This window comes from Lepisosteus oculatus, chromosome 26 (assembly GCF_040954835.1).
Source record: "Lepisosteus oculatus isolate fLepOcu1 chromosome 26, fLepOcu1.hap2, whole genome shotgun sequence".
Lineage (NCBI taxonomy): Eukaryota > Metazoa > Chordata > Actinopteri > Semionotiformes > Lepisosteidae > Lepisosteus > Lepisosteus oculatus.
The window spans coordinates 6,882,046-6,903,532 of NC_090721.1; the positions used below are offsets into that span (position 1 = coordinate 6,882,046).

Genomic DNA, 21,487 nt, shown 5'->3' on the forward strand with positions numbered 1-21,487 from the left:
TGCCGCCCTCCTCCTCCTCGGCGCGCTCACCTGCCAGGTAGGCCACGCTCTGGGTGTTGACCTCGAACTTGTCGCAGTTGAGGTGCTTGCCCACCAGGGCCAGGAGGGTGTGGAGGATGCGCACTGTCCGCGCCACCGTGGTGGGGGAGGGGTGCCGGTACCCTGCGGAGGAAAGAGGAGGAGGGTCCAGACTCACACGGGAGGTAACCAACAGCACTAAACTACACTGTTCCTGCGAGGACCCCACTGACCGACTGGAGCGGCTAACAGGTCTTTCAGAGGAGCCTTTGAAAAAAAAAAAACTGACATTCACATCCTGAGAGGATTAAACTTTCTGGAAATGAAACACATCTGGAGACTGACAGATGTGGAGAGAGAACAACTGACAGATGTGGACAGGCAGGCAGATGCACAAAAATAGAGATAATAATAACAATAATAACCCTCATACTGATATAGCGCTTTTCTGGACACTCCACACTTTACAGGGGGACTCCCTTCCTCTACCACCTGGATGATGCAACGGCAGCTAAAGTGAGCCAGTCTGCTCCCCACACACCAGCTCTCAGTGAGGAGGAGAGCACAATGGTGAAGCTACTTCATGAACTGGGACAATTTGGAGGCCATGATTGGTAAAGGCCATGACATTTGGTCACGACACCAGGGTGAACACCCCTAGTCTTTTGACGAGAAACACCCTGGGATTTTTAGACAAGACAAGGATCAGACCAGTACACCGCTCAGACAGCTGAAGAAAGCGATCTTCTCACCCACCTTTCAGCAGATGTCCAACTAGCGCAAAGTTGAAGTTGGAATTAAAGTTGAGGCCGACAAAATGATCCATCTGTTTGCAGTGCCATTCCAAAGGTTTCCTGATCTCCATGAACACCTCCTCAGGACTCTGGGGATAGAGAGGGAGTCAAGGGTGGTCAGAACTAGAAAACAGTGTGCACTATCCCGTACAACTGCTTAAAAATAAAAATCATTAATCAAATATTTGAGTTCCCTCATTTAATATTCAGATTGCAGATTGAGTTTGCTCAGTCCTGTAATATCGAGTATAATCTGGGTAAGATGTAAGTGAAGGGATCTTAGGCCTTTATACCACTCCAAAAGAAACAGGGAACCTGAGTGCTTGAATGCTTTTAAAACTTGTCTAACCAAGATGGTGTTTTCTAAGTCTGTGATTTTTATTTTTGCCTTTTATGTTTTTATGTCTACTTTTCACCTGTTAAAAGATGTATACATCTTTGAGGTGTTTTTATCATGAGGGGGGCTTTATAAACTAAGAAGATGACTACATGTGACAGATATAGTCAGATATGCGTGGTGCTCATGACACAACTTCCACTCTGGCTAGCATGGTCTGTACAAGAGGGCGTCCCAGTCTGCAAGAGACGCTGGGCCTGAAAAACTGCTCGGTGCTGTGCGTTTTCACACCTTTCCAGGGCCTGCCACCAGACAGGATGAATCACCGCTCTATTACAATAGCTCGTATACAGTCTGCAATTCTAGGGTTCCTTTACTGACATGTTTGATACAAAGTAGTGCAACTCACTCTCCTGTCTTACTGAGCTTAAGAGAACAACTGCAGATAACGTCTTCTGCTACACCATTCTACTGTATTAACACTTTGCATACAAGGTGCTGCTTTATAATGTTTTTGTTAATATTTTACAGGTTTAATAATATCTTACAAGTACTAAAAGTAAGTTGTTAAAAGGTAAAGAGAAATTAGAAAAGATCACCACATCATAACCTATTGAAAATGCAAACATTTTAATCCATTAACCCATATTTATTAACCATTGTAGAATATTTTCTAAATAGCACAAAGTGGTAAAGATTACAGAATTATTGTGGTATAACTGATTAACAATGGTCTTTCTTCTTACACGGAATGTTATCACAGCAAAAGCCAAAATACAACGTCCCCATTATAAGTGCTGCTGAAGTGTGGGTTTCTCATGTAGGAAGTGGGGGCAATTCTGCAACTTCACAACTGTGTCCTACGCAGAAAATGCAAACAAATCTCCCATTCTGAAACTGTCTGCTCTAATTATCTTGCTCTTGAAAAGTGGTGCTGTTTCCACATGGGCACCAGTCCTCTTGGGGATTGAGTCAGGGTGGAAGGGAGATAGACCGTCTGTCTCCAGTTGTCATTTTTCTGTCCCCCAGTGTAAACCCGGTTCCAGATGGAAGCATGTGAACAGCACAGGCTGCAAGGTTTTAATCAGTCCCCATGTTTCCTCCCTGGCCAAGAGCTTCCTCATTTGAAAACACTCGTCTGGAGCCACCCTGGTGCACTCAGATCAAATCCCCCCCTGTGGTTCTGACAACCAGCCGCCAGCACAAAAAAAAGATACACAATAATACATAAAGAAAACCATTAAAAGAACTGAAATTAACACATTCCCACCCTGTGAGCATTAAACTGTCTGGAAAATAAACTGCAGCTGAGATGGGGAATTCGATGCAAGCAAAACCTTTTCATTCTTAGAAGTGGATTTCTTATTTTCATTCTTAATTTTTCCTGTCGCTTGCAGCGTGTCCAACAAGGTGTAACAAGTGTAAGATTTCTCAGTATAGACAACATTCATGTGCATTCTATTTGCTGTAAAATGACACCACCCTACAAACAGCGACTGTGCTGCAGCCATAAAACAAAACAACACAAAATGGTTCTTTTTCAAAGGCCAGAGCATAGCATTCCGACATGGATCAAGGATGGCTCTTTCAGGAGTCCCGGACGGCTCAAGCACTTAAGGTGATCGCTGAGAGAGCACGGTGAGCTCTACGACCCGCTCGTGAGACTGAGCTGGGGGCACATCCCTAACCGACTGCGACTGGAGGAGAGCGACTGCAGAGATCGCTGTTTCACTGAGAAAGTCCCATCTTGCCCACGGTGGACATCAGCCAATTGTGCGTCACCACGCTGCTCGGGGAATCCCCGTCGGGGGGGGGCGTGGGACATGATCTGGGCTCGAACCCGTGATCACGGAGGTCAACACACTTGGACAAACGCCTCTACCAGTTAGGTCTCTGATGGATGGCTTTTCAAAGAGCAACTCTCTGCAACACTGTCAAAGGAGGAGTGGTTGGATGGGTGGGCATGTCAGAGGGCCTGATAGGCTCTCCTTCAAACCCCATGTGGGTCCAGGCATCGTCACAATCCCGAATCAGCCTGGTACAGAGGGCTAGTGGAACCTTTAAAACAAGTTTTTTAACTCTCATCGGAACAACTCACTGGTCTGCCAGACTAGCAGATCAACAAAATCACATTTCATTGGCTTTACTTAAGTCAAAAGGAGAAATATAATTAAATAGATTTAAGGGGGAAAAAATTAAAAATCCACTTTTCTGGAAACAGCTCTTTGGTAATTTTGCACAACTACTTTGACCAAATTTTAAAATATTCATTCTTGTCTTGTTTCCCCCAGAAAATATTAAGGATTTAATCATTGGAAGAAAAACAGAAACTGTGAGTCTTCGGCAGTCCAGTTTGAACTTTTCTCTTTTTTTCCCCCCGTTTTTTTTGTTCTGGCGTAGGGCAGCACGCTTGCATACAGCGCTCAGTACCTTGTCATTGAAGACTCTCAGGCTGTCCAGCGTGTGGAGGTTCTGCTCCAGCAAAGCAGTACCGGCAGAGTACAGGTTGACCTCATCCAGCTGCAGGACAGCGATGGCCACCCAGAACAGCGCTTTGTGCATGGGAGAGTCCTGAAGCACACAGAACAAAGATCGGAGTCCAAACGTTCGTTTCCCAGACTATTTTTCAGCTTTTATTTTTTTTTAACAGCAGATGTTTCAGTTTTAAACCAAAATATATTTACTGTTCATCCTCATTTGTAAATCATCAATAACACGTATTAGCCTTGACCTGGGGCAATTACAAAAGTTAATTTAAACACTGATCCCACTTTTTTTCCCCAGAGTATCAACAGCTTGATTCTCGGAAATCTACTAAGGGTAAGTTACGTTCACTGATATCTGTGCCTTGTGTCGCTGCTACAGCAAGGACAGATTTCTCTCTATCAAGAAGCGGGCGATGCAGCACACTGCTGGACTTGTACAGACTGTGCGAATCACACTTGACACACAGAGGACACACAGGAACCAGACAGCAACAGCCTGGCTGCTTTCCTCCTGGGCTTTTATTACCACCACCGGGATGAATAAGGAGATTTACTAGCAAAAACAGAATCGCCGCACTAGAGAAAAATAAATGCAACACTTCAAGCTGTAAATTTAAAACATTGCTCTAGGTGTTTCCACTAATAAATCGGTTTATTTGTTGGCTGCTCAGAGACCAAATTGTTTGTCGTGTGGTTTAGATGTTAGGTGGCTCTTTCTACCATGGGACGGACATTACTGATTTGCAGATCCCGAGTTTTTAAAGTACAGTGGGATTGTGTCTGCCCCCGAAAGCACCAAGATGGCTCTCCCTCCCCGACAGCAAACTTCCCTCCCGATTCTGGGCAGTCTCGGGTGATTTCGGAGCAGAAGGAAGCAGCACTGAGAGTGGGGGTGAGGGGCAGAGAAGAACAGTCAAGCTGCAGGGAACATGGACACGAACTCCAAGCCAGCCAGCCAAGCACACACACAAGCAGGCTGGAACTACTCAGACCCACTGGACAACACAGAGTACAGCAAGAATTAAGGAGGTAAAGTTGACCTGTAAGGGTTGGTTGCACTTCTGTCTCCGTACCTTGTTCAGAAGTGGCTGCAGTTTGGTCAGTGCAATGACTGTGGCCTCTATTAATACCTGGCTGTTGTAATTATCTGGGCCCTTTAAACAGCTCTCTAGACCCTGTTGAGGGGGGGAAAAAAAGCACAAGCCATCATTAATAATCCTTTGCAAATGTCTCTCTGCCACACTGGAGGGCTGTAGAATCGGGACCTCTCCTGCAGGAATCACTGATGTCCAAGGCCTGTGGACATCAGAACCACTGACCACAAGTGTCTTCAGCACCAATCACAGGAAGCCCAAATGACTCGAGAACCAAAACAATCCTGTATTATCTGGGCAATCCGTTCAAGAGGAAGGTACAAGGGGCTGTGAAATCAAGACTAAGGACTTCACAGCGTTATTTCGAAGAAGGTATTTGCTTTTTAATTGTACAGTGGACAGAGTAAACTTGACTGGAAGCCAGTTCACTCCAGTAGCATTTTCAAAAGGAAGCTAAAGGAGAAGGATCACAGTGAAACGGCAAACCCTCACAAAACTAAGCATGCCAAAGGCCCTACACTTGCCTGGGTTTCTGGAGGGTATCATTGTTTTCTCTTATGATCATTAAAATACCTCATAAAACAAAATAAATCATAGCTAACTGTGCATCTCGCCCATTTACAAGTAGCCATGGCTTGAGCCATGCTGTTCATAAATACTGCACATACACTGATGAGGAAAATACATTAAAAGCACCTCTTCCAAATGTAATCATACGCTCACTGTAAATACTTATATATAGTATAGGAAGTGCACAATCAATTTGTAAGATATAAATTAAGGAACTTGGAACAGTCAAAAACTCTGCTTTCTATATCAAGCAAACATCCGAAATAAGGCAAAATCCTTAATGTTAAAACAACTCAACAATCACTTGGGTCCATTGATGACTTTCAAAAGCTTTCATAATATGAATGTGCAAAAAGAAATACCAAAGTTAAAGTAACGGGAGACACAAATCTACTCATTAAAGAGACAAAATTAATTCCAATCAGGCAGGTAAGACCTTGTAGATTCATATTACTGAAGCTGTTCTGTGTCAACAGAGGCTGACAATCATCACTGTCGATTTGCTTTGGGCATTTTGCTATTTTACGTACACAGACACAGGAAAAATGACAAGACAATAATTTGCTTGATGGACAAACTTCTGGGCTGCACCGAGTTCCTGTTTTCTGCAGATCGTGTGTCTCCTACACTTTGCGAGGTTGAACTGTAATGGGCATAAAGACGGACAGATGCAGGGAGACAGATGTGGAAAGAAACCCTGTGCACTGGGCACGGAGGAGAGCACTTGCCTTGCTGAGGATGCGTATGATCTGTTTGATCTGGCCATGAGACACCCTTTTGCTGATGCAGCCAAACACCACCAGAGCTCGGGGCTGCAGGGACGGATTGTACTGGAAAGCAAACCTGCCCAGGGAGGGAGGTACATTAGGCAGAGGACACACCCACACCGCTGCCCATAGCAACAGATCCCTCCCACATGGAAACGCAACAGGGCCTTTAGCAACAGGACAACGCCCACACCAGAACCCTCAGTAACGCATTTCAATGGGAGGGGCAAGAGAAGACATGCACACCAGAGCTCTTAGCAACAGGTCACGCCCCCACTGGAACCAACATGTTTAATCATTTGCAGCTGAGTACCAATCATTTGATTTGGGCTTTTCGTTTATATATACATTTATCCAATATGAATGTCGAAAAACATGCAGGCAAAGTAATGTCAAAAAATTACAACAAAAAAGTTTACTTTGTCCCCCCACAAACAGGTCATCAGGGGTTAAAGCAGAAAACACAGTAGAAAATAAGAGTTTACAAGTTTCCATCTGAGCTGCACGTACTTCTGGGCCAGCTCTGTCCACTGATCCAGCCACTTGCATGTGGGAATATCCCTCATACACGCCTGCAAGGAAAGTGAAATCTTTTAAGTGCTGAACTGACGAGACAGCTAGGTGACGTGATACAGCTAAAGAACTCAACAACCTGAAAGGCACCAATTAGGTCAACACAGCAGATTTCTTCAGAATGAACAGTGAAACACAAAAACAAAAGGGCACAACTGGATACTACATGGAAGTGCATTTAAAACCAAGAACAGGGGGCACTTCTTGACACAGCGTGTAAAGTGTGGAACCATGCGGCTGAGGCCGATACCGTGGGTTTTTTCAAGAAACGCCCGGGTGACCTTCTCGTATCACTTAATGACTAAGTGCCAGACGGGCCGGACAGGGAGAATGGCCTCCTTTTGTTATTGTTCCTACGAAAACCCCGACTACAAGGAAACCGCTTCTTTATCAGTTCTATATCTATTCTTTTCAGTGAGCAGTAAAAGCGTTCTGCCGAACACGTAAGAAATAGGGCCAGTTGGCTCTTCTGCTTTCCTGTGACGTGTCTGAGTAAGACTAATACACTAAGCAATGGAGGATAGTCTTTATCTTTCCTTTAGTTCCTATAAAGTGTTTCTTTGCATTTCCTACTCTAGCCTGCACAGCGCAGCGAGCTGGGCTCGTAGGAAGAGTGGCTGTGGTCAGCCTCCGGGTGGCTTGCTGTCTGGGCCTGGTCCTGCCCACGGCGCTCACCTCCATGATCTCCAGCAGCGCCTCGGTGACCGTCTCCAGGGAGGTGAGGGCGAAGGTCTCGCGCTCGTACGAGCCCGGGGAGAAGGAGCGGTCCCGGTAGCTGGAGCGGAAGGCGATGACGGCGGCCGACTTGACCTTGCTGATCCCGAAGAGCAGGTAGAACTTGGGCAGGGAGAACTCCGTCAGGCTGAGACGCAGGACCTGTTTGGTCTCCTCTGCGGGGAGGCGAAAGAGGAACGGATCAATCACAAAATACAACACGGTCACGGACGCTCACGAGGGGCTCTTTCCCCCCAGAGCAAGTTCACGTTCTAGTATCTGGTGAAATAAGGTCTATGTGCATCTCCAACCGTGAGCTATATAAGAACATTGACATTAGGGTGAGTTTCCAAAGCAAAGGAAAGACAAACGTTCCTCCACTTGAATACATTTCTATCTGTGCTTTTGAACTTCAAGCAAAACAAGGCTGCTTTTCTTATAAAACAGTCCCTAAGCTGCTAGTAAGGAGTAAAAGTCTGCTGAATATGTAAAATACTGGGTCAGTTGGACCTTCTGATTTACTGTTTTCCTGTAACACGGAGGAAAAACCTTCTAATGTAGTAAGCAGTGGAGAACAGTCTTTAACTATTAAGGCTACCTTTCAGGCAATCAATAACCAATCTTGTATCATAAACCAACTGATAAGGCTGAGTCACACAGCAGTCTTTCTTGCCCTCTAGACTTCCTGGCAGCTGATTTCCAGGAGCTAGAATTCCAGCTGACTCCAAAACCAATAGCTTGGGGGCCTGCACAATCAATCAACTCAATCTTTGATTTTCAGAGCACCCGTTCATGGTGTGCACAACGGCACAATATTATGATCCGAACTTCCAGACAGTGCAAAATTCTGGCTCGCTTGGGGATAGAAGGGGTTTTCTGGCTACAAAAAAAAAAAAGCTGTGACGGCACAGCTGCGCGGCCTTCGGTCCCTTCCATCAGCTGTGGAAGCGGACGTGCGGACAGCCCTGGCGATCTGGGAGCGTGGCCCTCACCGCTGAAGTTGAGCTGGGAGCAGGTGCAGAGGGAGTGGATGATGTTGATGACCAGGCCGTGCGTGGAGGCGCGCAGGGACAGCGGCCCGGTGGCCACGAGCAGCGTCACCACGTGGAAGAGGTAGGGCAGGTGGGCCGCCACGTCCAGCGAGTTATTGAAGGACAGCATCAGCATGTAGCGCGCCAGGATGGCGATGTCGTCCCACATCAGGTGCTGCTCCAGCGTAGGGGTCGGCGACAGGCAGGTCTTGTCGATGATTTTGCACATCCTCCCGATCACCTGCCGGGCAGAGCGGACGTTTACACAATCGGGTGTTACTTTCAGCCAGCGCCCTTGCAGGCCTGAGCGGCATCTCTCAAACCACCAGCAACAGCTCTAACGGAGCCGTGCGCTACGCTGCTGGAAATGTGAACCCGTGCCAGCGCCCAGTTTTAAAATAATCCTGACCGGGGGTGATTTTTAAATTGGCGCGCAGCACTGAGTTGGTTCTGAAATGGGGAATTTAAACGGAGAACTGTGACATCACCACCGAGAGTTTATGAATCGCTGCCTATTCCTCTTATTGGGACAAAGGGCGTCCTTGTGCACAGAGGCTTTTCTCTTGTTGGCACTACCCATTACCTCAGCCGCTTCGGTGCAGATGCCAGTTACACACAGAGATGCGTCTGATTTCTGGGGGGGGAGGGGTGGGAAAAACCGTGGCGCATCGAAGGAGCTGAATGACCTTTAAATATGGATGTACACTGGCAACCAGGTGTGTTTAACAGCCCGTTCAAACGGGTGGCGTCAGAATGTGGGACAGATAGGCTTGTCTTCTGTCTCTGATGAACGCAGTCAGGGGTTCCTACAGCACAGCACAGGGCGCTGTGTACGCGTGTCTGTGTCTGTTAGCGTGAACAGGCAACGCTATGAACAGACCGCGGATGAGGACTAGAAGTTTAGAGGAACAAGGGCAGTGATTTGAATTTAAGGAAGCTCAACAGAACTACAGCCAGCTGGTAAGTCATCTTCCCAGTGGACAATGCAAATATTAAAGCCGGAGTTCTGCTTTTAAGATAGGGTGTCAGTAAAACCCTAAGCAGGTTTAATCTTTGTGTTAATGGTGACTTAAAGCTTATTTTTTACAACTGTGTTGCCGAATACCATACTGCCTTTGATATTTGTAAAATGTTTTGGAGGCAATATTATCACGGCAGAGGAAGAGGGAGGCACTGCGTGAGGTCTTGCTCGTTGTTGGCTCAGAGCTGGTCAGGGTCCGTTCAGGGATCGTGGGGGCAAGCTGCCTATTTACCTTGCTTGAAACCAGCTTAACGTTGCCGGACGCCAGAGCCACAGCTGTGTCAGCCATGACTTCCGCTTTGATGGAGCCCAAGCCGCCTGTAGCGCTGGTCTTGATGAAGCTGTCCAACACCACGTCCAGCAGGTCTGTGATCTGAGGAGGATACAGGGGGGCGCTTCAGAGCTCCAGAGAATCTTGGCTATCTGGCTGTACAGCTTAGCTTTCAAGGATGTAAAACACTGTATTTGCTTGCTTGTATTTCTACAGCATTTTTCACACCCAAAGATTACAAAGTGCTTTTACATATAGGATGGGAAACTCTTCATTGCCAGCAGCCACGCTGCACAGAGGAGCTGGTGAAGTGAGAAATCGCTTCACCAGCTGAATTAAGGGGGGATTTTTAGGGAGACCAGATTGTGCCAGCCTACAGGGGAATTTACTCAGGACACCAGAGTTAATGTCCCTTCTCCGATGAACAGGGCCTTGAGGTCTGTACTGACCCAGGTGTCGGGAGTTCAATTTAACATCTTGTCTAAAGAATGGCGTTTCCTACAGGACAGCGTCATAGTCCCAATAATGGGGCATTGATTTTGAAATTCAGATTCTAAAAGAGCACCCTGACTAGCACACTAACACCATTTAAAGCCACGATCCCATTCTGGCACTCACCAGGCCTAGCCTGTTTATCAGGCTACAAAGTGGTAGAGTTGCCATCACAGTTTTTCTTGATACATTTAGAAAATAGGTATGATAAGTGGTAATCAATAAGCTGTCAAGCTGGAAGAAAATAGTCTAGTTAATTGAAAATGGACATCTAAACTACACTGTACAGCATTTCATTGAGTGAAATGAGATAGGAGTAATTACAGCACACTGGTTCGCACAAAAACTAAGTTAAATACCAGATCATAATATCTGACAGTGTACCTGCGACTACTGTCAAATCTGCAGATGCAAAAGATCACTTAAGTTTTAACATTTTGTTTGTTCAAGGTACCTTTGTGCAAGAACAAAAAGGTACTTCTAGTAAATGCAATCTATCTGCATTCTGTGCATTACTGTTGCAAAGGGCAGCGTGAAACGTTTAAACACAACTGAAGTGGACTTTGAAAATATCAAAATTTTTCTCTGTCAACAAGCAAACCACCTAAGGATCACATTTGACAGCAAAATAATGCTGTTGCATTCATTTTCTTATTTGAGTTACTCAGTATCTAGACTACCCGTGATCATTTTAATTCATGACAGCATATGTGATGCTACTGAATAAACTACATTTGTGCCAATAGTTTACACTGTGTATACTGATATAAATACACATCCTTTGTACACGGACATTTTAGTAATTCATTGATTGAGATGATTAAGGTATCGTAATGGGACAACTGTTTAATAAATAGGTTTAGAAGATGTAATACTGCCCTGTTGGTGCTGGAGAACTGAAATAGTGGTTAAAAAAGGCCAGGCCCTAGTCATAATTCATACACACTTGATCACCCCCGTATTAAAGTATTATATAAATGAAAGAATAAATATTGAATATATAAAGAAGCCTCTGTGTAGGTCAGCTTTCTACTCCCTCCACCCTCACCATGCCTGACTGCAGCTGCTGTCTCTAGAGAGGAGAACAGTTAAGTCCTGACTTCATCAATTGTGTACGTTATAAACAGCCTCTGATTTCACTTCCTACAGTTCTGATTTTTTAAAAATAAAAACTTTCCTACACTAAAAAAGTGTTATTACACAGGGTAACTTTAAAGTCAAAAATAAAGATGAGGGTGTATTTCTGTTCCTCTTCTTCAAAGGCTTTATTCTGAAAAAAACTAACAGCACTACCTCTTCTAGCAATCTTCTGTTCCCTGGCTGGTCTGCTTGTTTCGATCTAGAGGCACAGAACATACCTAAAAGGGGTTGACAAGGGACCTGCAGGATTGAGGTGATCCCCCTTCAATTTAAAGATCAGCTCTTTCCACTTTCAAAGAGAGGCAACCAGTGGGACAGCAAATGCTCAGTAGGCAAGGACAGGGCAGGACAAGATCATGCTTTTAAAAGGTACAGGGGGGAGACCTGTTCCTACCTGCCCTAGACTTCCCCAGATCTTGGCCTGGATGGATGGGTACATCTGCTTTTCGTTGATGGTCATGGTGATGAGCTTGTCCAGGATGGCCGTGACTCTCTGCCTCTTGGCGTCATCGTTGTGTTTGCAGAAGCGCACCAGATTCAGCAGCCAGGGCGTCATGTACTCCAGACACAGGTGCTTCAGCTCGATGCCTGAAACCATATCGGAGAGAGTAAAAAAAAAGAAAAAGGAACATAAACCAGCAAAGAGGTCAGATCTCTTTAATTTCGACTTGGCCAGCTAATGATCGCAAGAAAACCGCAGGCTACACCTTCCAGAACAACTTGACGCTTATTATTTTGCAAGACAATGTTCAACAAAAGGCAACTGTTCTTCTAAGGAGCATCTCTTCTGGTCTGCAATATAATTTCTGATCACGTTGAAGCGTACAGTTTTGCACAGTCATGACAAGTCATTTCAAATGACAGATGGGTTTCAATGAGACCCAGCAGTCTTTGAGCTGGAAAAAAGGGAATTTTTTAGTATTAAATTTACTGAAAGAGATTATTTTCATGAACTTGAACTGCCTCTATAGTCCTCAGCCACGTGCAAACATTTGGACAGTTGTGTATGTCTGTCGATATAGTATGTGCGCACCAATGATGACACGCGTTCATGAGTATATACGTGTATGGCATGTTTTTTCACGTGACGCAGTCGTCACTGCGTGGGCACTGACTGGATTTGCTGAAGCCCGAGATGCACTCCTCCAGGAACTCCAGCGTGAGGTGAGGCTCGTTGGCGGCCAGCGTCTTGCTGATGGAGACGATGAAGAGCGTGTTGTTGGCCGGGATGCAGAGACCTGATGTCTCCAGCAGCTGACCCTCGATCTTCAGGTTGAAGGTGCAGGTTAAGGCACACAGCAGGTTATAGGCTGCAGAACTGCAAGGGAGGAGAGCACAACGGGTTTCGCTTTGCAGTAGATCCCTTTCTCAACCTCTCAGCTTCGTCCACTGTTTCACATTTTTCTGAAGCTTTTATGACTTGTGTTAAATTTTAATGAAATGCAGCCCTTTCTATTTCTATATTTCTTGTTTTACCTGAATTATTTAATAGTCAAGGCCATACAGACTACACGATGATCCCGACCATTTATCTCAAGTTGAAAAATATACGTGGTTGCCCTGGCCAGTGAAGTCTAGATTGGAAAGACTGGTCCAAACTAAACGCTTGTAATGATACTCACATGAAACTCAGTTCTAAAATACCTGAAAGTTACTTGTTTAAGGTTACGTGACATGAGCCGTACAAATCAGTTCTTTTGAGTTTAACCCTAGTATTGGCTGAGAAGTCCAATATGAAGAGTACCCAGTTGAAATCCCATCATAGCGAACACTACAAACTGAAGGCATATAGATTCCTGCTCAGAATTACCGCAAGCTGGGGTCGGAGCTGCCCAGATTGAGCAGGGCGATGTTGAGCAGCGTCCCTGGGACATCTTTGGGCCGGATCTTGGTGTGCTGGGGGATGGAGTCGGGCTGCGAGAGCTCCCAGCGAGTGCGGATGTGGATGATGGACTGCACGATGGCCTCACACTCCTGGTGCATGAAGGTCAGCGGGGTGCCCGTGTTGGCGATGGTCAGGGTGAACTGGTTCTCGTCCACCAGGCAGATCTCCTCGATCTCCGAGGCGTAGTAGATGTCGTTGAGGAAGACGGACTGGCCCAGGACGCGCGTGCGCTCTGCCGAGGTCACCTGCACAGCGGTGGAGCCCACCTGCGGCACAGGAGAGCAACACCAGGATCAGAGCGAGAGGGGAGAGACGCCACAGGAGTGAGACGAGAGAGAGCGCAGAGCTGGTTGCGAAGGAGTTGCCCACAACTCCCATCTCCCACCCACCGAGTTGCCCACTCGCGTCTCCTCCAGAGCTCCCCTCTGGTCGAGCCCAGCACCCTAGGCCATACCTTTATGGAGACCTTGGTGTCCTTGTGCGCCAGTTTGAGGGCGTTGTGAAACACCTTCAGGTCCTCCTCCAGGGCCAGCGTGGCAGCGGGAAGCTTCTGCTGGTCGGGCTCCACGTGCTCCGCCAGCCGCCCGGGCGAGTCGATGAAAAGGAGCTTCTTGCTGCCCTTGAGCCCGGTGAGGAGGCGCTCGTGGTACTTGGTGTACTCCCGCACCCAGGAGTTGCAGTTGTAGATGTACACGGCCGCCACATTCTCGTACGCGAAGCCCGGGAAGACCACGAACCACTTGGACAGGAAGTCGGTTTTGAACCGGTTACTGGGACCGGCGTGGGTGAGATCCACCACTATCTCGTAGGGCTTGGCGTAGTAGGGCTTCAGGGTCAGCAGCACGTGGTAGATGAGGAGGTCCCCGTTGATCTGACCGGTCTTAAACCTGGAGAGGCAAGGCAGCAAAGTCAAGAAACTGTCACTGCGAGCTGCATTTGCACTCACCATTCTGACCACATACCCATGCCCCTGAACACAGGCTACAACTTTAGAGTCATAGTTTCACCACATCATCTCTATATTTCCTATATGCACCATTTTACTTTTGAGTTTGCGATTTAAAAAGAATTGGATCAAAAATCCATTAAATGCAGAGAGACGAAGATCTGCATATCTCACAAAACAGATCATTTAGTCAACAGTGACAGTGTGCTTTTTGAGGGGGGAGTTCATCTGGTTAAATGCAGAATGTTTTAACGACTCCAAACTTTGTCCCACTTCTCTAGTCCTTTGTCCTGACGAGGCACTGCAGTTTTGCTTATAACGAAGGAAGCACGCTTATTAAAAGTTAAGGGGGGGAATGGTATGGACGACATGGATTTATACTGTATATGAAGCATTTCAAAAACGAACCACAGTGCACAGCTGGGGATGCAGTGTGCAAGGAAGAGAGAACCCGGGCAGCTGTTGTTTATTTAAAGCTGCCGACCATACAGTATGCTGGACTGAAAGACTTATCACAGGTCAGCAGAGAGAGCAGAGGAAGTGAAAGCTCTGGAAGGGACCACAAGAACCCAACTCTAGCTACGTGCAAGTCTACAAATGTTACTCCCCACAAACTGACCCTTTTTATTATGGGTCTTTATTAAAGAGCACACCCTTGCCATTTTTTTAAACCGTCTTTCATTTTAAACCTCCCCACCGCAAGCCAACAGAAAGTCACACAACACTCACAATACACAATATATGTACTGTACACAGAACTCGTCGCTTAGTAATTGGCAATTTTCACTGGGTGCTACACAAACACACTGCCGAATTACACCTCTGCCATTGCAACTTTCAAACAACCTGCAGTTCTGCTCAGATTTCGCTACGAGTCCCTGTCTCTGCACTGATTGAGGAAAAAAAGCATTACACTGGGTAAATCAGGCATTGAGCGGGCAGGAGGGGAATTTTATGCTGGGATAGCACTAATTAATCACCACCTTTGGCTGTGACAACCGGTTTTTTTTCTTTGGGGAAAAAAAAAAAGAAAGCAACTTTTTATTCTCTCGCACATGCAGCATGTGAAGAACATCTGTGAGACAAAGGAATTTAAACATCCCCAAAAATATCACAAGCAGAAGCAGAGGGCGGAAGTGTGTCACAGTGCCTGTGGTTTGCTCAGCCGCAGCAGTCCCCCAAGTGGCTAGCAGTTCTGACGCACTGGTTACTCACAGCCCCTAGTCCATCGGCAAGCACCCCCTGCCTTTCACACCCCTCCAGCTGCCAAACCTCGCCTGACGTCCTCCCAGTCCCAGCCCGGCCCGACCCGGAGACGACCAAGGCCCCTCGCACAGTCCCATCATCCTCAGGTAAGCGCACAGCCTATTTCACCTGCGCTCCAGAGAGCCCATCGGTACTGACGATGCTTTTAGCATTTAAACTTAAAAGAGCACCCAGTTACCCGTATCGAAAAGATTAAAAGGAAGGGGGAAAAAAAGTGCAGGCAGCACAGAGTCCAATTGAATCATCTGCATAATGCCAAATTCAATTTCAGTCCCGTAGGTTTGAAATTGCAAAGATAAACTTTGATTTAAAAGTCAAATACTTTTTTTTAAAATAAGCAACGTACGTACTTGCCAGAAGTTGAGTTTTCAGGTAACAGAAAAGCTACTATTATTGCACAAGAACAAATGTCTTTTCCTTTCCCCAGATTGGGATCTTGATTTTATTTCACAGAAGTAAACAAAGCAAACGGTTCATCCTCACACTGTATAACAGTCCTGGGAAACTGGCTGCTTTGAAAAGAAGCACATTTATCAAGCATGAGAAATAATCGTGGTCACTCAGCCTAGTAACAGTGCAGAATGTTGAATACAATGTTGAGTAAAAAAAGTTTTCTTTAAAAAATTAAAATAGGTTTTTCAGAATTCAGGGTTGGCATAAAACTAAATCATCTTAATTATTGATAATACTCTACTTAGTGAGTCATAAAATGAAAGGCGTACCTTATCTTTTTATATGTTTACTGTATAGATATAGTGTAGATAATATATTTTAGAGATATTTAAAGAAAAAAGCTAAACTATCTGAAAGACATAATGTAGCAAAAAGAAATCATTAGATTTGCTACAGACGGATTATTTTAAGTTTAATCTTTACAGAAACTGGCCACCGACTCTTCTTCACAGCAAAGCCCGAAACGGTTTCAGCTCAAACAAAGTACATAATTTGAACTGACAACCACTTGAAAGAACAGCACCACTTATCTGTCACTACCTGCACTATCTACAGCTCATGCAGCACACAGAGAGAACAGACAGGTTTCTAAAGGACAGGAAACAGTCTCACACAGCTTTTTTACAGGCCTTCTGCCCTCAAACCAAACTACCCCAACTGGAAAAAAGGTTCTCTGCTAATAAATGATAAATGATCAGCAATTAATGATTCAAATTATGTCTCGATCTGATATGTCCATGGATCAGTAAATTGCCTTAGCCTTAATGAATAGCCCAGACAAGTTTCCATTATGACTGGAAGCTCTGGTTTCATTTCAATCCAGCTTCAGCATAATCGGGTATGAAACAAGTCATTCGCCTTCACCAAAAGCTACCGACGAACAGCTTTCAAGACTCCGTGTTGGCCAGAGGGCATGAAAGGACTGTATTAATAACTACATATAAAATAAGTTTCCCTCTGTGCTACGTTGTGCAAGTCCAGTCTGACTCACAAGTGTCGCATCTTTATTTAGGGTCAGGTGTCTTTCCCTTGCTAATTTTAAGGGCCAAACCACCAGAAACTATAAATGAACAAGGACAAAAAGAAAAAACACATATATGAAAAGCTTGAGGACATACTGTAGGACATCTGTAAAATCACTAGCTTATCTTGTTTTAAATGGATTTTTCTTTAACAGTGGCCAGATGTGCATCGTGAAATCCTGATTAGAAGCCTACGGAATTTGATTATGCTCAAATATTCTTAAAAAAAAAACCCTCAAGAGACTGGCATTTATATTGAAGCATATGCACCATACTGTATATGCTAGGATGGATGTATATTCAGATACAGGGATAGACAAACATAATCCCAACCCAATACTCAAAGCTTATTACTTGAAGTCTGTAAACAAGATGAGGTCATCTGACTGCCATAACTAATTGGAGCTAACCGATCCTATAATTTCATTCAGGTGTTTTGTAAAAGAAGCCATGTTATGTGCTTTGCCAACAAGGCTAAGTAGCTCCATTGGCGTGACTTGATCAAAGCCTCTGAGGATTACAAGTTTTAAAATCAGGTCCCCTGGTTGCTTTCTCTTTCACTAAAATAGCTTTTTAAGACTGCCAGAAATGTACACCTCTGCGAGCTACGGAAGTTACTAAGTGCTTCTTCTCTAGACTAATTCAGATGCCTCAAAATCAGCTATGTATAATAATGAGAATACTGAGAAGAGTTAACCACATTCTAAATCTAAGTCTTGCTAACGCATTGCTCAGCTTCAACATAACAGACATGGATTTAAAAATTTACACTTTTACGTACATACACAACAACGTTTGCCATTTTTTTCTGCTTCCACATACTGTCTCGAAATATTAAAATGATGCTGTCAAATACACTAACCTTTTTCACGGTTTGCTTCTTGAAGTTCATCGCTTTCCATTTTCTAATTGTGTGCTGTAACACTTGTCCAGAATTAAATACCTTTTGCAACTTGGATGTTTGAATTCTACAACCTAGAAATCAAAAACCTATTCTGAATTTCTTTTGTGGCTTGTGCAGGGTTGGCGAATTCCCCTTTCACCTGGGGCTTCGTCTAAAAAAACTTCAGAAAATCTAAAAATGCCATGTCTTTTCTCCACTCGTTCTCACAGCAGGTATGGAAGGCCTCAAGAGGAACCATCTTCTGGTGATCACTGCGATCCTGGGACTGGTAATGCAAGTCATCGCGCAAAATAATAGCACAATCCCAAATCCATCACCTTCACCAGAAACGAATTCTGTTCATTTCAATACAAGCTCCCTTATAGACAACTCCGCCACTTCGCCTTCTCAAAATTCTTCTACACAATCCAAAACGAGCATCTGCAGTACCGCCACCCCATCACGCAAACCAGGGTGCCAGTCGGAGGCCTTTTACCTGCAGTGTGTATTTACAGAAGGACAAGTCCTTGATCTGCTTACAGTGAGCGCCGTCATTCTGGCTTTCGTCATGCTGCTGCTGTCCACCGCTGTGCTGTCCTGCAAGCTGTGCTTCCTGAAGCGGAGGTCCGGGCGCAGCCGGCCCACCCGCACCAACGTCGACCTGGTGGCCGGCCAGAGCTACCGGCCCCAGGGCGGCGGCGGCGGGGGCGACGCCAGCGAGCCGGGCAAGGAGGCAGGGCTCTCCGAGACCAGCGTGATGATGGCAGAGCTCCAGCCCCAGGCCGCGCCCGCGGAGATGGAGCAGGCAGAGGGGGGCCCTGCCAATGGCACGCAGGACCCCGGGAGCACCGCGGCCGCCGGCGACCCCGAGAGCAACAGCGCGGCGCCCCCCCCCGAGGAGCCCAGCCCCTCCACCGCTGAGGAAATAGGGGACATCATCCTGGTGGCGTAAGGCAGCCTAGCGGTGGATTTGCACAAACACGACCCGCGCGAGACCAGCCGGGCGGCAGGAGAAGGTACGAGAACCAAACCCCCCTTGTTCTCTCTCTCCGCTCGGGAGCGTGGGTACTCCCGCTCGGATACACAGGACGCCATTCCCATCGCGCCTTTACGGCCAGCAGCCCGCCTGTCGCCGGTCGTGCGTGTGTAAATCGGCCTTCACACTGCAATCTCTTTACCCTATCCCTCAAAGAGACCCCATAGCTTAGTCCGTATTTTGTTAGAATAATTTCAATGCTCTTTGAAACAGCTTTTCCCAAAACCTTTAGATGCAGTTCAAGAGTGCTCCTGGACTCTCACTCCACGGATCAGTGGACACAGACTCCTGACCCCAGAACACTCCTCTCAGTACAGGGAAAGTGTGAGTGCACATTCTGCGTGTGTGACACAATCGTGCAATTCAAGCGCCTGCTTCTTCTGTTCTTTATGCCATTTCATGATCATCTCGAGCCCTTCAGCTGGGAACCTCTGGTAAATGAACCTCAGAAAGCGACGCACCACTCCTGCACATGAAGCAGCTGTAGACGCAGTAGGAGTTCAATTAGGGGAATAACAACTGGCCACCATTAAACCCAAACTCAGAACCTAGATCACTGACTCCAGAACAGAACTTATCGTGCTGAGGGAAAGTGGAAAGTGGAAAGATTGTGGTTTAGGAACGCTTTGTAAATAATGCCAACTAAATGTTATACTAAAGGACACAATTGTATCTCCCACAGCAGCATTATAGTACAAGTAACCAGGATAACTTAAGATTTGTTGTAAAAACTTTTTAACTGCTTTAATATCTAACAAGGAAAATGAAAAGCTGGTACTACACTTTACATTGTGAATGGGACAACTGATTTAAAATAGCTGATTATTTTTGATTCGTGAAAGGGTAATTTGTCTTCATGTAAGCTTGTCAAATGAGGTCTGCAATAAATATTACTGCAAACTGCATTCTAACATCGCTCTCCATCTCTTGTCTCTCTAATGCTGAATTGACACATATTATTGTTGTGAATTTACGTTGCTTCTTCGCTTGTCTTAAATTAGCAAGGTTTAAAATGAAATAAAACTCTAAACAATACAATGCAAAAGATGGTCTGTGGTTTCTTCTTAGTTGTTTGCATTAAGAGTCATGGCCCACTACAGATGGTACCGGCCAAGGGCCGATTTCATGGACATGTCCAGGACAAACACCAGCCACAGTCTACCAGCATGGCCCGGCAGCTGGAAGAGGTCACTCAGTGGACACCATGTTAAATCTAGCTAGAGCACAGAGACCAATCCATTGGTCCTCGCTCTAAACCCAGGGCTATAGACCCCTGTGACGAAACAGCAAGAGGTAAAACTGACCGTTTCTCCAGTGCTCCATGAAACACCCCCCCAAAATAGTACCAAGGCCAGAGTTTTCCCATTGTGGACAACCTGTAGGGCTGAATCCCCTTTGATTTCGAGAAGAAGTTAGTCCGCCTTGTCCGCAATGGACAAGAAGCACCTTGGTCGAATACCAAGGCCTGCAATCCTGCTCTTTTCGATCACCCCCACTGTAGCCCCACTGCAGCCCCACTGAACCGGCTTCCCGGGTTCACGAGGGGTCCAGGTCGCGGGACAAAGCCTGAAAAGACTCTTTCCAAGCGTACCTCCTCAGGAAGTTGCTCATTTCGCAGCAAAGCAGACCTTCCCGGAAGCTGCCCTTGTGGGGTCTCGAGCAAGCAAAAGAGAAGCCACCCAGCCGATGCCACTTGCAGTCGGGAGGTCTACAAGATGCGGCGAATATTTTTATCCGATCGTGCGATAAAAGCTCGACTCTTTTGTCTGTACGATCTGCGTGCACCTGAGGTCGGACAACAGCTCGGCTTGTGCGAAGCCGTAAAAATAGACCGCCAGGCAAGCTGCACAGCGCGATGCGGGCGACAAAGCGAGGTGCTGCTGAATATTTATATCGTTTCAGCCGTGGTAAACGCGTACCACAGCACAGCATTCACGCAAAGATGAAAGAATTATCTGCAGTACCTGAATTAACATTCCAAACTCATCAGATTTGACCCTCCCACTTTCAACTCATGGAAAGGTGACCTTGGTGTTAAGTCGTATTTTTTTGTCCATCAGCTCTTGAAAAGATGCATTGGAAATGTTCAGAATTCTTGCAAAAGCCGGACTTTGCAGTGCGACCTGAAACTGCAGAGATCTGACACGGCATCAGTGGACGTATGGATGGCCAGGCTGTGGTCTTGCTGTATGCAAGACAATAGTGCAACTCTGAAATTGTGGAGGTGCTGTTCACAATCTGGTGCCGAATGTTTCTTTATCAAGGCACCCCTCACAACACGTTCCTGAAGACCGTACGACAGATGTTAAATCTTATGCAGAGCCTCCAGCAACCTCATTTACTATATCTCTTGCAGTACATGCCCAGAAAGATATCAGAAATGAAACACCTTCCCCCTTCTCTCAACGACAGACTTGTTTTCCCCGAATTCTCTCTATTCGTTTCCCAGCTCTCTCGACCTCGTACCACTTGATTGGCCTCTCTGCCTCTCCCCTGCTCCCGCCTCCTCCTCTCTCCTGGCTTTGTTTCCCCATACTGTATTATCTTTGCCGACTGCCCTATCTTTCTTACACCCGAAGAAGGCTCCACAGCCGAAACGTTGTGTTTTCTTTCTTCTCTTTTCAGCATGGAATAAACCCATTACTTGTTCCTTTGCAGCCTATGCATGCCAACGCAGCTACCCACCGG

At 46.0% G+C, this 21,487-nt stretch overlaps 2 protein-coding genes across 11 annotated transcripts in view; one reads left to right on the top strand and one right to left on the bottom strand.

The window, feature by feature from the left end:
* The window catches only part of nf1a (neurofibromin 1a), a 103,041-nt gene that overhangs the window by 15,294 nt on the left and 66,260 nt on the right, over positions 1-21,487 (bottom strand). For 5 of the 9 annotated variants that reach the window (XM_069184498.1, XM_069184494.1, XM_069184497.1 and 2 more), the window contains 13 exons: positions 13,648-14,080; positions 13,119-13,459; positions 12,424-12,626; positions 11,703-11,896; positions 9,638-9,778; positions 8,346-8,625; positions 7,315-7,529; positions 6,577-6,638; positions 6,028-6,142; positions 4,709-4,810; positions 3,580-3,720; positions 775-901; positions 31-162 (listed from right to left, as the gene is read on the bottom strand). In XM_069184498.1, the coding sequence (XP_069040599.1) occupies positions 31-162; positions 775-901; positions 3,580-3,720; positions 4,709-4,810; positions 6,028-6,142; positions 6,577-6,638; positions 7,315-7,529; positions 8,346-8,625; positions 9,638-9,778; positions 11,703-11,896; positions 12,424-12,626; positions 13,119-13,459; positions 13,648-14,080 (2,486 nt within the window). Of the gene's footprint in view, positions 1-30; positions 163-774; positions 902-3,579; positions 3,721-4,675; positions 4,811-6,027; positions 6,143-6,576; positions 6,639-7,314; positions 7,530-8,345; positions 8,626-9,637; positions 9,779-11,702; positions 11,897-12,423; positions 12,627-13,118; positions 13,460-13,647; positions 14,081-21,487 lie in introns of all 9 variants that reach the window. The other 4 variants (XM_069184495.1, XM_069184493.1, XM_069184500.1 and 1 more) reach the window with 1 other exon arrangement.
* Positions 9,083-19,844, top strand: LOC107079935 (uncharacterized). 2 transcript variants are annotated; one of them, XM_015367540.2, is made up of 3 exons: positions 9,083-9,344; positions 15,201-15,491; positions 17,994-19,844. In XM_015367540.2, the coding sequence occupies exon 3, from the start codon at positions 17,999-18,001 to the stop codon at positions 18,713-18,715; it is 717 nt and encodes a 238-aa protein (XP_015223026.2). In that variant the 5' UTR covers positions 9,083-9,344; positions 15,201-15,491; positions 17,994-17,998; the 3' UTR covers positions 18,716-19,844. The 2 variants fall into 2 exon arrangements, with proteins under 2 accessions (XP_015223026.2, XP_015223027.2); XM_015367541.2 differs by having other exon boundaries at positions 17,997-19,844.